Below are 14,521 nucleotides of genomic sequence, written 5' to 3' on the forward strand. Positions count from 1 at the left end.
CTCATCGGAGCCAATACATTCTAATACTGTACGGAGCTCCTGCTACGTACAGTATTAGAACAAAGATTTATGTGAATCGACTTCGGATGTTCCATCCGAAGTCGATTCGCTCATCCCTAGAAACAGCCCTAGTTTCTGGCATTATATAACTCCTACACAACTTGGCTGGGCAGGGCATACAGCACAGCCGTCTATTGTACTGCCGCTTGTTAATAGAATATGTGGTTAATGTTATGTATACTGAAGCTGGGCTGAAGTGATGTGTATCTGAGGCTTATGGTTATATAACTAATCATGTGATATCTCCACAGGGTAAGAGAGACCGCGATATTATAATAGGACTATGAGACGGTTGTCAAAATATCTCCCCCTGGTTTGTTGTCGCAGTGTTTTAATGTGACATACGGTATTACAGTCTGACCACAGCGTTGTTTTTAACCTAAACGCATCCCTTATTTTCATAGCAATTGTGGCAGCACAGGCCATAGACGACGTCATGTGTTTGCCTTCCCATTATATTCACCATATGCAAAGCAAAGGTAAATCCTCCACCGTGCACTATGGCAGGGGTCAGCAACCTCCAGCAGTTGTGAAACTACAACTCTCAGCATGCTACCTTCACTTCTATGGGAGTTCTGATAACAGCCAAACAAGTATGTATGCTGAGAGTCATATTTCCGACACAACTGATTCATGTGCTATAACAGTAAGGGGGAGATTTAGCATGTCCCTACGCTTGGTTTTTGGCGTCACCAAACTCATGACTTTTTAAGTGCCGTTGTTACATAATCTAGTTGTAACTGCCGTTTTCATGCCAGTTTAGAAAAATGGGGTCAGGTGGGGCCATCGACTCATTTATCATAATTTACGCCAGATTATTGCCGTAAATGGTAACTAAAGTCTATGCCGGCTGCAAACTGGAGTAGAATTCAGCCTAGCACATGGACTGCCGCAGGGCTCGTCGAGATCGGCACAGCACACACCGGTCTTTATAAATCAGCGCCATAGTTCTCTAAATTTGTGCGCAACAATATGTATGTGTCATTGTCACTTCTATTTCTATTACTGAACAAAGGCCGTCTGTTAATTTATTACATACTTGTTGTATTGGGATTTCAATAGAAGGTAAAAAAGATCCCAAAAAGACTGGGTTTGATACCAGCCTGGCCAAACACATAAATGCTTGTTCGTCCAAAAGTTATTTCTCCTGACTCCGTCATAAACATGCACACTCGGCTCAGCTGAGCATACTGTACGTGTTGCTATACGTGGGCAGAAGAGCCACAGCTACACCACTGTAAGTGGCTTATCTCCTGCAGACACAAAGAATCGGGCACAGAGGTATAACTTGAAACTCCTGGGCCCCAAAGTAAAATCTGTAGGAAGATTGCGACCTTACCATGTGCCATTAATAACACCGGTGTCTTCTTATATAGAGGAATCACGTTTTGGCTCCCTCAGGTACCAGGGTCTAGGTGTAACTGCCACCTCTGTACAGGCAATCTTTCCAATGGACCAAGGTGTGACATTTCTTTAATATGTCTCTGCAATGGGCAACTGCAGAACGGATGGCCAGTCCATCTCAGTAGTATAGAAAGGCACCTGAAGCAAATAACCCAATCCACGTGCAGTGAAGTCTACAGCCATAAATGAGGGTTACCTTTCACTGAGTTTATTGTACACAGATTCACCTATTTTTTTACCTTCTGTAAAAAGTCTGTTCTCTCCATAAGAGGCTCATTCTTAGCACAGTTGCTTTTCTGCAAGGTTTACACTCACAGAGATGATGTCTCCTTGGAGAAGAATTCTTTTCTCCTGCTTTATCTTCAGCTTGACTGGCTTACACACCAGCAAGCTACATACGTGACTTCTCTCGTGGCTTACTTGCCAGTAACTCACTAACTAGGGGAGCGGAGCCAGCCCACCACGGGCAACTATCACTAAGGTCTGCTAGTTAACTAATTCCTTCCCAAATACAGCCTTTTTAGATATATAATGCATAAATAAGCCACATTCACCCTTTTGTACCGCTGAAACTGCATAGTTAACATCACAGTAAACATTCTGACAAATCTAATAGTGAACCTTTTGACTACTGGTGTAGGAAGGAGGGGTTTGGGTTCCTGGAGAACTGAGCCGACTTTTCTATCGGCTACAGGCTCTATCGTAGGGACGGGCTGCACCTCAATGGGGAAGGGGCAGCTGTGTTGGGGAGAAAGATGGCTAGAAGGTTGGAGGAGCGTTTAAACTAGGGACTGGGGGGGAGGATAATTACATTATAGGAGGGAAAGATAGGGCAGATAGAGACCGGGGGGCAATGTAGTGGGACTGGGGGAGGAATAGAAGGAGGGACTAGAACAGTTCAGAAGGAAAGGTGTAGGGTAAAAAATATACATAAACCTCTCAAATGTATGTATACTAATGCCAGAAGCCTGACTAATAAAACTGGGGAGCTGGAATTAGTGATGTGTGAGGAGGACTATGACATAGTGGGAATAACTGAGACATGGCTGGATGATAGCTATGACTGGGCAGTTAATGTACAGGGTTACAGTCTGTTTAGAAAGGATCGTCAAAACCGGAAAGGGGGAGGGGTCTGCCTTTATGTAAAGTCCTGTCTAAAGCCCACAGTCCGAGAAGATATAAGTGAGGGACATGAACATGTGGAGTCACTGTGGGTAGAGATACATGGAGCTAAAAACAACAATAAATTACTAATAGGAGTTTACTATAAACCACCTAATATACCAGAGTCCACAGAAAATCTACTACTAAATGAGATAGACAAGGCGGCAAATCATAATGAGGTGGTTATTATGGGAGACTTCAACTACCCAGATATAGACTGGGAAACTGAAAGCTGTACATCTCATAAAGGAAACAGGTTCTTGGCAATAACCAAAGACAATTACCTCTCCCAACTGGTTCAGGACCCGACTAGAGGGACGGCCATACTGGACTTAGTATTAACCAATAGGCCTGACAGAACAACAGACGTGCAGGTTGGGGGACACCTGGGAAATAGTGACCATAAAGTAATAACCTTCCAATTATCATTCAAAAGAGCGTTTCTACAGGGAGGAACAAAAATACCAAACTTCAAAAAAAGCTAAATTTAGCCAACCAAGAGAGGCCATAGGCCTAACTAACTGGGACAAAGTCCTCACAAATAAAAATACAGCCACAAAATGGCATATCTTTAAAAACATCCTGAAATCTCATTGTGAGAGGAACATACCGTATGGAAATAAAAGGTTAAGGAACAAAAAGAAACCAATGTGGATAAATAGAACTGTAAAGAAAGCAATAAATGACAAAAAGAAAGCATATAAAACACTAAAACAGGATGGTAGCACGGAAGCACTGAAAAACTATAATACCTCTTTCACACGGGCGTCATGTTTTTTGCCCGGATAAGAGGCGGGTGTGTTGCGGGAAAATGCGCGATTTTTCAGCGCGAGTGCAAAACATTGTAATGCGTTTTGCACTCCCGTGAGAAAAATCGCGCATGTTTGGTACCCAAACCTGAACTTCTTCACAGGATTGATGTTCTGAAGATTGTATTATTTTCCCTAATAAAATGGTTATAAGGGAAAATAATAGCATTCTGACTACAGAATGCATAGTATAATAGTGCTGGAAGGGTTAAAAAATAAAAAAGTTAACTCACCTTATCCTCTTGATCGCGTAGTTCCCGGTCTGTTCTTTACTAGCTGTGGGCTAAAGGACCTGTGGTGACGTCAGATCACATGCTCCAATCACATGGTCCATCACCATGGTGATGGAGCATGTGATCTGACATCACCACAGGTCCTTTAGCCCACAGCTAGTAAAGAACAGACCGGGAACTACGCGATCAAGAGGATAAGGTGAGTTAACTTTTTTATTTTTTAACCCTTCCAGCACTATTATACTATGCATTCTGTAGTCAGAATGCTATTATTTTCCCTTATAACCATGTTATAAGGGAAAATAATACAGTGAATAGACTGTCACCTAGAACCCATGCGTGAAAATCGCACCGCATCCGCACTTGCTTGCGAATGCTTGCGATTTTCACGCAACCCCATTCACTTCTATGGGGCCTGGTATGAGTGGATTATCGCACCGCAACGCACAAAGAGGAGCATGCTGCGATTTTCACACAACGCATAAGTGATGCGTGAAAATCACCGCTCATGTGAACAGCCCCATAGAAATGAATGGGTTAGGATTCAGTGCGGGTGCAATGCGTTCAACTCACGCATCGCACCCGCGCGGAATACTCGCTCGTGTGAAAGGGGCCTAAGGAAAAAAATAGAACATGTAAAAAACAAATAAAAGCGGACAAACTAGAGACCGAGAGATTAATTGCCAAAGAGAGTAAAACTAACCCTAAAATGTTCTTCAATTATATAAATGTTAAAAAGTATAAATCTGAAGGTGTCGGCCCTTTAAAGAATAATGAGGGGGGAGTCGCAGAGAGCGACGAGGAGAAAGCAAAGCTGGTAAATATTTTTTTCTCCAATGTATTCACTGAGGAAAATAAACTGTCAGATGACATGCCGAATGTTGAAATAAATTCCCCATTAAAAGTGTCCTGTCTGACCCAGGAAGAAGTACATCAGCGACTTTAGGGTACATGCACACGTTCAGGATTCATGTGCGGAGAATCCGCACTGAAATCCGCAAGTGTTCGCAGGCAAATCTGTGCGGTCAATCCGCATTAATTGGTGCGGATTTTCATGCGGATTCGGTGCGGATTTTCCGCATGCAGATTTCACTAAGTGAATGAAGAAAATCCGGTCAGGAAAAAAAAAAATTATTGACATGTCGCGGATTTTAAAATCCGCACCGCAGGTCAAAATCCGCATCGTGTGCATTGAGAATTTCAAATTCTCATAGAATAGAATGTACATGACCTACGGTGCGGATTATCCGCGCGCAAAATCCGCACGCAATCCTGATCGTGTGCAGGGGGCCTAAAAAGATTAAAATAGACAAATCGCCAGGACCGGATGGCATACACCCCCGTATCCTAAAGGTATTAAGTAATGTCATAGCCAGACCCTTATTTCTGATATTTGCAGACTCTATACTGACAGGGAATGTCCCACAGGATTGGCGCATGGAAAATGTGATGCCAATATTCAAAAAGGGTCCAAAAACAGAGCCCGGAAACTATAGGCCGGTAAGTTTAACATCTGTTGTGGGTAAACTGTTTGAAGGTTTTCTGAGAGATACTATCTTAGAGCATCTCAACGGAAATAAGCAAATAACGCCATATCAGCATGGCTTCGTGAGGGATCGGTCATGTCAAACTAATTTAATCAGTTTCTATGAGGAGGTAAGTTCTAGACTTGACAGCGGCAAATCAATGGATGTCAGGTATCTGGACTTCTCCAAAGCATTTGACACTGTACCACATAAAAGGTTAGTATATAAAATGAGAATGCTCGGACTGGGAGAAAACGTCTGTATGTGCGTAAGTAACTGGCGGATTGGGTCACTGTCACTAGTGGGGTACCTCAGGGGTCAGTATTGGGCCCTATTCTCTTCAATATATTTATTAATGATCTTGTAGAAGGCTTGCATAGTAAAGTATCAATTTTTGCAGATGTCACTAAGGCTACTTTCACACTAGCGTTCGGGCGGATCCGTTCTGAACGGATCCGCCCATAATAATGCAGACGGAGGCTCCGTTCAGAACGGATCCGTCTGCATTATATTAGCTAAAAAAAGCTAAGTGTGAAAATAGCCTGGGACGGATCCGTCCAGACTTTCAATGTAAAGTCAATGGGGGACGGATCCGCTTGAAGATTGAGCCACATTGTGGCATCTTCAAACGGATCCGTCCCCATTGACTTACATTGTAAGTCTGGACGGATCCGCACGCCTCCGCACGGCCAGGCGGACACCCGAACGCTGCAAGCAGCGTTCAGCTGTCCGCCTGTCCGTGCGGAGGCGAGCGGAGCGGAGGCTGAACGCCGCCAGACTGATGCAGTCTGAGCGGATCCGCCTCCATTCAGACTGCATCAGGGCTGGACGGCTGCGTTCGGGTCCGCTCGTGAGCTCCTTCAAACGGAGCTCACGAACGGAAACCCGAACGCTAGTGTGAAAGCAGCCTAAACTGTGTAAAGTAATTAACACTGAAGAGGACAGTATACTACTACAGAGGGATCTGGATAGATTGGAGGCTTGGGCAGAGAAGTGGCAGAAGAGGTTTAACACTGAGAAATGTAAAGTTATGCACATGGGAAGGAATAATGCAAGTCACCCGTACATACTAAATGGTAAAACACTCGGTAACACTGACATGGAAAAGGATCTAGGAATTTTAATAAACAGCAAACTAAGCTGCAAAAAACTGTGTCAGGCAGCTGCTGCCCGTGATGAGAACATAGTCCTACCACTTTACAAATCATTAGTCAGACCACACATGGAGTACTGTGTACAGTTCTGGGCTCCTGTGAACAAGGCAGACATAGCAGAGCTGGAGAAGGTCCAGAGGAGGCAACTAAAGTAATACCTGGAATGGGGGGACTACAGTACCCTGAAAGATTATCAAATTTAGGGTTATTCACTTTAGAAAAAAGACGACTGAGGGGAGATCTAATTTCTATGTATAAATATATCAGGGGTCAGTACAGAGATCTCTCCCATCATCTGTTTATCCCCAGGACTGTGACTGTGACGAGGGGACATCCTCTGCGTCTGGAGGAAAGAAGGTTTGTACACAAACATAGAAGAGGATTCTTTACGGTAAGAGCAGTGAGACTATGGAACTCTCTGCCTGAGGAGGTGGTGATGGTGAGTACAATAAAGGAATTCAAGAGGGGCCTGGATGTATTTCTGGAGTGTAATAATATTACAGGCTATAGCTACTAGAGAGGGGTTGTTGATCCAGGGAGTTATTCTGATTGCCTGATTGGAGTCGGGAAGGAATTTTTTATTCCCCATAAGTGGGGAAAATTGGCTTCTACCTCACAGGGTTTTTTTGCCTTCCTCTGGATCAACTTGCAGGATAACAGGCCGAACTGGATGGACAAATGTCTTTTTTTCGGCCTTGTGTACTATGTTACTATTTTAGCAGTAAATCGTTTGATAATTTTAGCAGTGAACTACCAGGACACTATAAACATCCTAAAGCTATACCTCTCATTAGTCATGCTGAAATCACATATGACAATTCCTTATTATTCCCCCCCCCCCCCCCAGAAAGATCATAAAAGTTCAAACACTGATTCTTGGCTGTTCTTGCCTGATTGGGGGTTCAGTTGACTTTACATAGTGTAATGAACCTGTCATACCCAAAGAAAAAACTCTACTATACAGCCTCCGCTTTTGCCTCAACTTTGGGGTCTTCATTAGCGATGAGCAAATTTTTCGTAAATTCAATTCACCGCTTTGCCGAATTTTTCGGGAAAAATCCGATTCAATCCGAATATATTTGCAGCTAATTTCTTTGAAAAACTGCTATTTTCTGGATGCTGAGAGCCTTTATAGTGGTGTAGAACACTGTGCTTTGCAGTAATACGCATAGGGAGTCTGCTGTGGTAGTGAAATAATACTGTGAGTCAGTATGACATGCAGATGACAGGCGTCGCTCTTAGAATCACTGCGCACTTCACTTATTTGAGCAGTCACGGGGCCAACACTGACCAAATAACTCAAGTATGAACTCAGCCTTACAGGTCGATGTTAGCGCAAAGAAGAAGCACACTCCTTTTACACTATCGCCAGCTGATTCCACATCGATATCAACAGAACCTGTTCTATTAAATGCATTTACACGTTTATATATGTAGAGCCCTCCTGATAGAGTGGAGACGGTGTCAGTAGAAATTTTTTGTTGGCGTCACTGATTATTTTGCCCTTCCTTTGATCCATCAGAACAATAACCCACAAAAAACGGATCCTGTCTGTGGAGCATCTGCCTTCACTCAGTCAGCATTTGGTCAGTAATCCATCAGTATTGCTAATGCCCCAAAAAAAACAGGAGTGGATCTAAAACGGAGATGACACGTGAATGGAATATTTGCATGTCTTCTGTGTTTTGTACCCACTCCCGTTTTTGGCTACCAAATCATAAGCCAATTCTGATGGGACCATACAGGCCTTACAGCTGATACACAGATAGGATCTGTTGTGCGTCTCATTTTTCCTTCCTTCTGACAGATCAGAAGAAAGGTCAAATAAATGATGATGTCAGCCAGGCCAAAAGCCAAAATAGTGGCCCAGTCATTAAGTGGGGAGGGTGGGAACAGCATGAGAAGTCCACATAGTGGACCTATGACATAGTGTTGAGGTGGAAGCAGCATGAGGAGACCGCAGAGTGGCCCAATGACAGGGTCTGGAGGTGGCAGCAGTATGAGGAGGCCACCGAGTGGCACAATGACTGAGTCTGGAGGTGGCCGCAGCATCAGGAGGTTGTCATTTTTTCATGTAGTTTTTGTATATTTTTTGTTTCATAATGTATATTTTCCTCACACTTTCAGACATCACACAACGTAATTCGGTCCATACAGCAAAAGGAGTTTTCCTGCAGCAGCAGGATACCACAGAGTGGCAAGGTGACATAGTGTGGATATGGCAGCAGCAGGATACCACAGAGAGGCAAGTTGACATAGTGGGGAGATGGCGGCAGCATGAGGAGACCACAGAGTGGCAAGGTGACATAGTGTGGAGATGGCAGCAGCATGAGGAGACCACAGAGTGGCAAGGTGACATAGTGTGGATATGGCAGCAGCAGGATACCACAGAGAGGCAAGGTGACATAGTGTGGAGATGGCAGCAGCATGTGGAGACCACAGAGTGGCAAGGTGACATAGTGTGAAGGTGACAGCAGCATGAGGAGACCACAGAGCAGCAAGGTGACATACTGTGGAGGTTGGTGGCAATACCAGTACCCACTGAAGATGGTGGGTGAAAGAGGGAGCACTTGGCATCAGATGTGTGGCATCAGGCGGGTAACAGCATCAGAAAAGTAGCTGAGACAGGTAGCCAGAAGAAACTGGTCTCTTTTGTCAAATAGTTGGTGTGGCACCATAGATGATCTAGTCTGATGCATCAAGCATTGGTGTGTGGAAATCCTGGCTAAGCCACGCCTGTGCTATATATGGGCACTTTAAACTGTTGCTAAATGTAATTTCAAATGTATTGTGGTATCATGCTGTAATTCCCTTTTAACAGGCTGGCAGTGTAATTTACCTTTATTCACCCCTAGATGGTGATGGCACCACTTATATATAGCTGGGGGGGTGTCAAGTCAGTGTATGTGTTGAAGATGAGAATGAAGAGAGGAGAAAGTTAATGGAGGAGGTGGAAATTAGTTTTTCCACTGAAATAATTCACAAAAGATTTTACCACATATAAGTGCAGCGCTTAACGCTGAATACATTATTTTTTTCCACCAAAATACTTCAATAAAGATTTTACCACATGGAGATGGCAAGGGTCTTCGGATTTTACCTGCACTATACGGACATCTCAGAAATGAACCGCTGCTCCAGACATCAGCTCCTGGGAAGGTCATGGAGCATCCCGATCATCCGGCATCTATTCGCTCCGCTGAAGGATTATTTTGAAAGTGTGTAGAAGACACAAGGGGGCCCCTACGCTGCAGATTTATCATGGAGACACCATGGAGATTTAAACGCATATAACCACAGCGCTGAGTACTGAATAAATTTTGTTTTTGAATGAAATACTTCAATAAAGATTTTACCACATATAACCGACACACTGACTGCTACCCCCGCTACGTCTGTGAACCCCCGCACCACTACTTCCTGGGTAGGTTTGGCTCCCGACCTCCCACTGCTGCCACCCTGCTGAATCCCAGCCATGCTTTCAACACATATAACCGCCAACGTGAACTAAGAATGTATTTTTCTGTTTGTACTGAAATAGGCCACTAAACGCTTTCAACAAATATAACCGCTACCGACATGAACTAAGAATGTATTTTTATTTCTGTACTGAAATAGACCACTGAACGCTTTTGCCACAAATAAGTGCACCAGTGAAATGCGTATATATTTTTCTTTTTTTACTGTAATATGCCCCTATACGCTTTCAACAGAAATAACTGCAGAAGTGAACTGAGCATATATTTTTCTTGTTGGACTGAAATAGGCCACTATATGCTTTCACTAGAATTAACTGCAACAGTGCAGTGCGTATATATTTTTCTTATTTTACTGAAATACACCCCTATACGCTTTTACCAGGATTAACTGCAGAAATGTAATAAGAATATATTTTTTCTTTTTTTACTGTAATACGCCCCTGTATGCTTTAACCAGAAATAACTTGCAACAGTGCAGTGCGTATATATTTTTCTTTTTTTAATGAAATACGCCCCTATACGCTTTCACCAGAAATAACTGAAAAAGTGACCTGAGAATAAATTGTAACAAGGGGTCGGTGATGCGTGCTTCTTTTGCAGCAGCGCCGGCGCCCTGTGCAAGGAGAGGGTCAAGAACGCAGCCTGCGTCCTCGTCTCCATGGCAGCTGGCGAGCAGCAAAAGAGCTGAGCGCCGATAATGATAATCGGTGCTCAGCTGTGTTGGGCTGTGTACTGTAATCACGTGACGCTGGCCACGTCATGTGACTCATCAGCCAGGGCTATTTAAACAGGCAGCCTGCTGGCCACAGGTGGCCTGTGATTGGTCTTATTTCATTCACCAGCATATTGTCTGTTAGTGTTTTGTTGTGTTTTAACCTCGGCTCTGTATTTTGACCTCGCTCTTGCTACCTCCTGCATTTGACGTGACCTCTTGGCTTTGACCCTGGCGTGAGTTTGACTTGATCTTGCTTTTACCTTTTGCATTGTTGTTCCTCCTTGCTCCTGACCTCGGCTCGTATTGATTTTGATTAACCCCTCAGTGCCTGCCTGTCACTTTGTTGTTTTCTCCTTTATTGTATTCAGATTAGGGACCGCCGTCAAGTTGTACACCGTCGCCTAGGGCGGACAGTGCAAGTAGGCAGGGACAGAGGTGAGGGTGGAGCTCAGGGCGGCAGATACTCCTCCCGTACATGACAGAATCACAGGCCTTACCTTCATTATGGACCCGATGCGAGTGCTTACTGATCAGGTCCATAACCTTGCTCAAATAGTGCAGGAGTTGACGGAAAGGTTACAGCAGGAGGAATCGGTTCAGACCCCACCTGAAGCTACCTCCTCCCTGCAGAATATCAAGCCCCAAGTTAAGCTGCCGGATAGTTTTTCAGGGGATGGTAGATCTTTTCTTGCATTTAGGGCTGTAAATTGTACTTTCGTTTACGCCCTCATTCTTCAGGGTCTGAACACCAAAGAGTAGGGATTATTATCTCTTTGTTGCAAGGCGACCCACAAGAATGGGCATACTCCCTCCCCACGGACTCCTCTTGTTTAGCATCAGTGGAATCGTTCTTTCAGGCCTTAGGTGTACTTTATTATGAACCTGATAGGGCGAATGTGGCAGAATCTCAGTTGAAGTCTCTTACTCAGGGGGACAGACCAGTAGAGGAGTACTGTACCCAATTCCGCAAGTGGTGTGTTCCCTCTGGCTGGAATGAGCCAGCACTCAAGTGTCAGTTTAGATCAGGGCTCTCTGAAAGTCTCAGACATGTTGGTCAGCTATCCCTGTCCTGACACCTTAGAGCAGTGTTTCCCAACCAGTGTGCCTCCAGCTGTTGCAAAACTACAACTCCCAGCATGCCCGCACAGCCAAAGGCTGTCCTGGCATGCTGGGAGTTGTAGTTTTGCAACAGCTGGAGGCCCACTGGTTGGGAAACACTGCCTTAGAGCAGACTATGACCCTAGCCATTAGACTGGACCGACGCTTTAGAGAAAGGCAGCGGTAACATCTGTTTTTTCCATAGGCGGTGGGCAAACCAGACTCCTTACCTATGAGAGTCAAGGTGGAAAATCATCTTGAAGAACCCATACAACTCGGGATGACCAGAAGAGATCAACGACACCTGAGGGGTACATGCTTCTACTTTGGAGACTCTGACCACTGGGTACAACTATGCCCCAAGGTCCCTTCCTCCGGGAGATCATCCAAATTGGACGTCCCGAAGGATAAGGTACTCCCAGAGGTGGCAAAAAGGAAATTACTAGTAACGGTGGTTATTTCTTTGGGTTCTTCTAAGGGTCACGGGGGAGGCCTTTATTGATTCAGGCTCCGCCTCTAATTTTCTTGATCATAATTTTGCTCTCTCTATGGGGGGTACCCATTTTGTCTCTCCCTAACCCTACATTGTTGCTATTGATTCTACTCCTTTGGTGGGTGGAACGGTCAAATTTTGTACTCCTTGACTTGTCATAATGAAATTTGTTCTTTTTTGATATTAGATAATTCACCCATGGAGGTGGTTTTGGGCATGCCCTGGCTCCAGATTCTTTACCCTGTCATTAATTGGTCCACGGGTGAAATAGAGAAATGGGGACCTAAATGTAATTCCTATTGTCTACCGATTATTCAGGCTGGAATCACTAGTGGGTCAAAAACTCTTACCCCATACATTTATGACTTCGCTGATATTTTTTCCACATCTGACGCTGAGAACCTTCCAGTCCATAGATCATATGATTGTGCCATCAATGTCATTGCAGGATCCAAATACTCGAAGGGTTGTATTTATAACTTGTCCGATCTTGAACGAGCCTCTATGAGGGAATATCTGAAGGAAAGACACTATTTCAATTAACTGGAGATATTAAATCAACTGAGATCATTACAAGAATAAATAAAATAAATAAAATACATATATAAAAAACGCAACAAAAAACGCATCAACCAAAAAAAAAGTTTTACATTTTAAATAAGAATGTTAACTGTATAAACGTGTACAATCCTAAGCATGTTGTATGCAATAAGAAGCTTCATGATAAAGTGGTTAGTACACATGCATTATTTATTTCCTAACATTAAGTCCTGCTGGGCTTCTGGTCTTCAGGCATAAGATCCAGTAAGCCTCTATGCACACAATGCGTTTTTTCAGATCTCCACCCCGAACACGTGATTGTATTTTTTCATTGCCTAAGGCAGTGAAAAAATTCAAGCTTCTTGTATGCTTAGAAATAAAGTGTTTGGCTGCACTTGAGATGTTGGTATAGCTGGGATTAGTAATGTAATTCATGTGTTCCATTAATCTAGTTTTTAGCTTTCTTGTAGTATTCCCTACATAGAGTAGATCACATTCTTTACATTTTATAACATATATGACGCCTACTGTGTTGCAATTAATGTAGGACTTGATATCATAAATTGTGGAATGGTCATTATCATTAAATGTTTTTGTGGGGGTTACATGGTGGCAGGTTCTGCAGGGACTACTTCCACATCTACTGAAGCCTATATATTTGAGTCACGTATTTTGCTCTTTCTTAGATGTGGAAGTGAATAAGGAAGGTGACTGAGAGGTCACCAAGGTTGGTGCTCTTCTGGGGACCACCCTTGTAGCCTCCGTCCAACAATTTGCAGAGGGCCTCATCCTCATAAAGGATGGAAATACACTCTGCCACAGCTTGTTTCACCTGCTGAAACTGTCGGCTATAAGTGAGTATTAGCGTCAGAATTTTGCTTTGATCTTTTTTCCTATTTGTCATTGTCAATTGATTGCCGTGTGGTTGTTTGGTCTTGAGTCCAAACAACAATTCTTCACGGTCTTTTTTATCCACTATATTTTTCGCTCTTTCAACCATCCACCTTGGGTAACCCCTAGCCAGCAATCGTGTACCAATAATTCCCTATTCATTGTTGTAGCTTGAAATGTCACTGCAATTTCTTTTGGCTCGGGTAAATTCCCCTACTGGTATAGATTTTACAGTGTGTAGCGGGTGATAACTATTTGCTCGTAACAATGTGTTGCCCCATATGGGTTTGCGATATGTGACTGTATTTATTGTTTTGTTTATCTCCCCGGTCAGGGTTAAATCCAAGAAGTGGATTGTGGAAACATGGTGATTGCCCGTGAATCTAAGATTGTAGGGATTGGCATTGAGGTAATCCTGAAAGTGGTATGGCAGGAACACATCGCCCGCCCAGACAATCGGCAGGTCGTCGATGTATCTGCCATACCACTCTATGTCCCGCAGGAAAGAAAATGTAAAACATATATATTTTTATTTTATTTTTTTGCGTATTTTGTTGCATTTTTTTTATTTATATATATACATATGTGTGCCACCTTATGGGTGAATAAATCCTTTTTTCACTGAAGATCCATCTGGAGTGCAGTCCGATTTCTTTACTCCGTATCAGTGGGTAAGCACCAGTTACCATACTCGGGCAGTGCACCCTTTCTACTCAGTTTTTTGGCTTGGTGGTGCTGCCGGTAATTTTTTTCAAACATATATATATATAAAATTACTTGATTTAAAAAATAAAATAAATGTTAAAGCCGATGCCTTGTCCCGAAGTTTTTGTGCTTTTCAACCTCCGGATACTTCTCCAGAACCAATATTGCCAGCAGGTATCATTGTGGCTTCGGTGTCCTCCGATCTAACTACTGAATTAGAGGCAGGACAATACCTAGCTCCGGTACAATC

The 14,521-nt window shown here is 43.5% G+C and overlaps 1 protein-coding gene across 1 annotated transcript in view; it reads right to left on the reverse strand.

Moving 5' to 3' along the window:
• Positions 1-12,955, reverse strand: part of GRHL2 (grainyhead like transcription factor 2) — a 107,490-nt gene extending 94,535 nt beyond the window's left edge. Inside the window, exon 1 of the mRNA XM_044294420.1 lies at positions 12,486-12,955. Coding sequence (XP_044150355.1) covers positions 12,486-12,556 — 71 coding nt within the window. The 5' untranslated portion in view covers positions 12,557-12,955. The remainder of the gene's footprint in view (positions 1-12,485) is intronic.
• Positions 12,956-14,521: the final 1,566 nt, after the last annotated feature.

This window comes from Bufo gargarizans, chromosome 5 (assembly GCF_014858855.1).
Source record: "Bufo gargarizans isolate SCDJY-AF-19 chromosome 5, ASM1485885v1, whole genome shotgun sequence".
Classification (NCBI taxonomy): domain Eukaryota; kingdom Metazoa; phylum Chordata; class Amphibia; order Anura; family Bufonidae; genus Bufo; species Bufo gargarizans.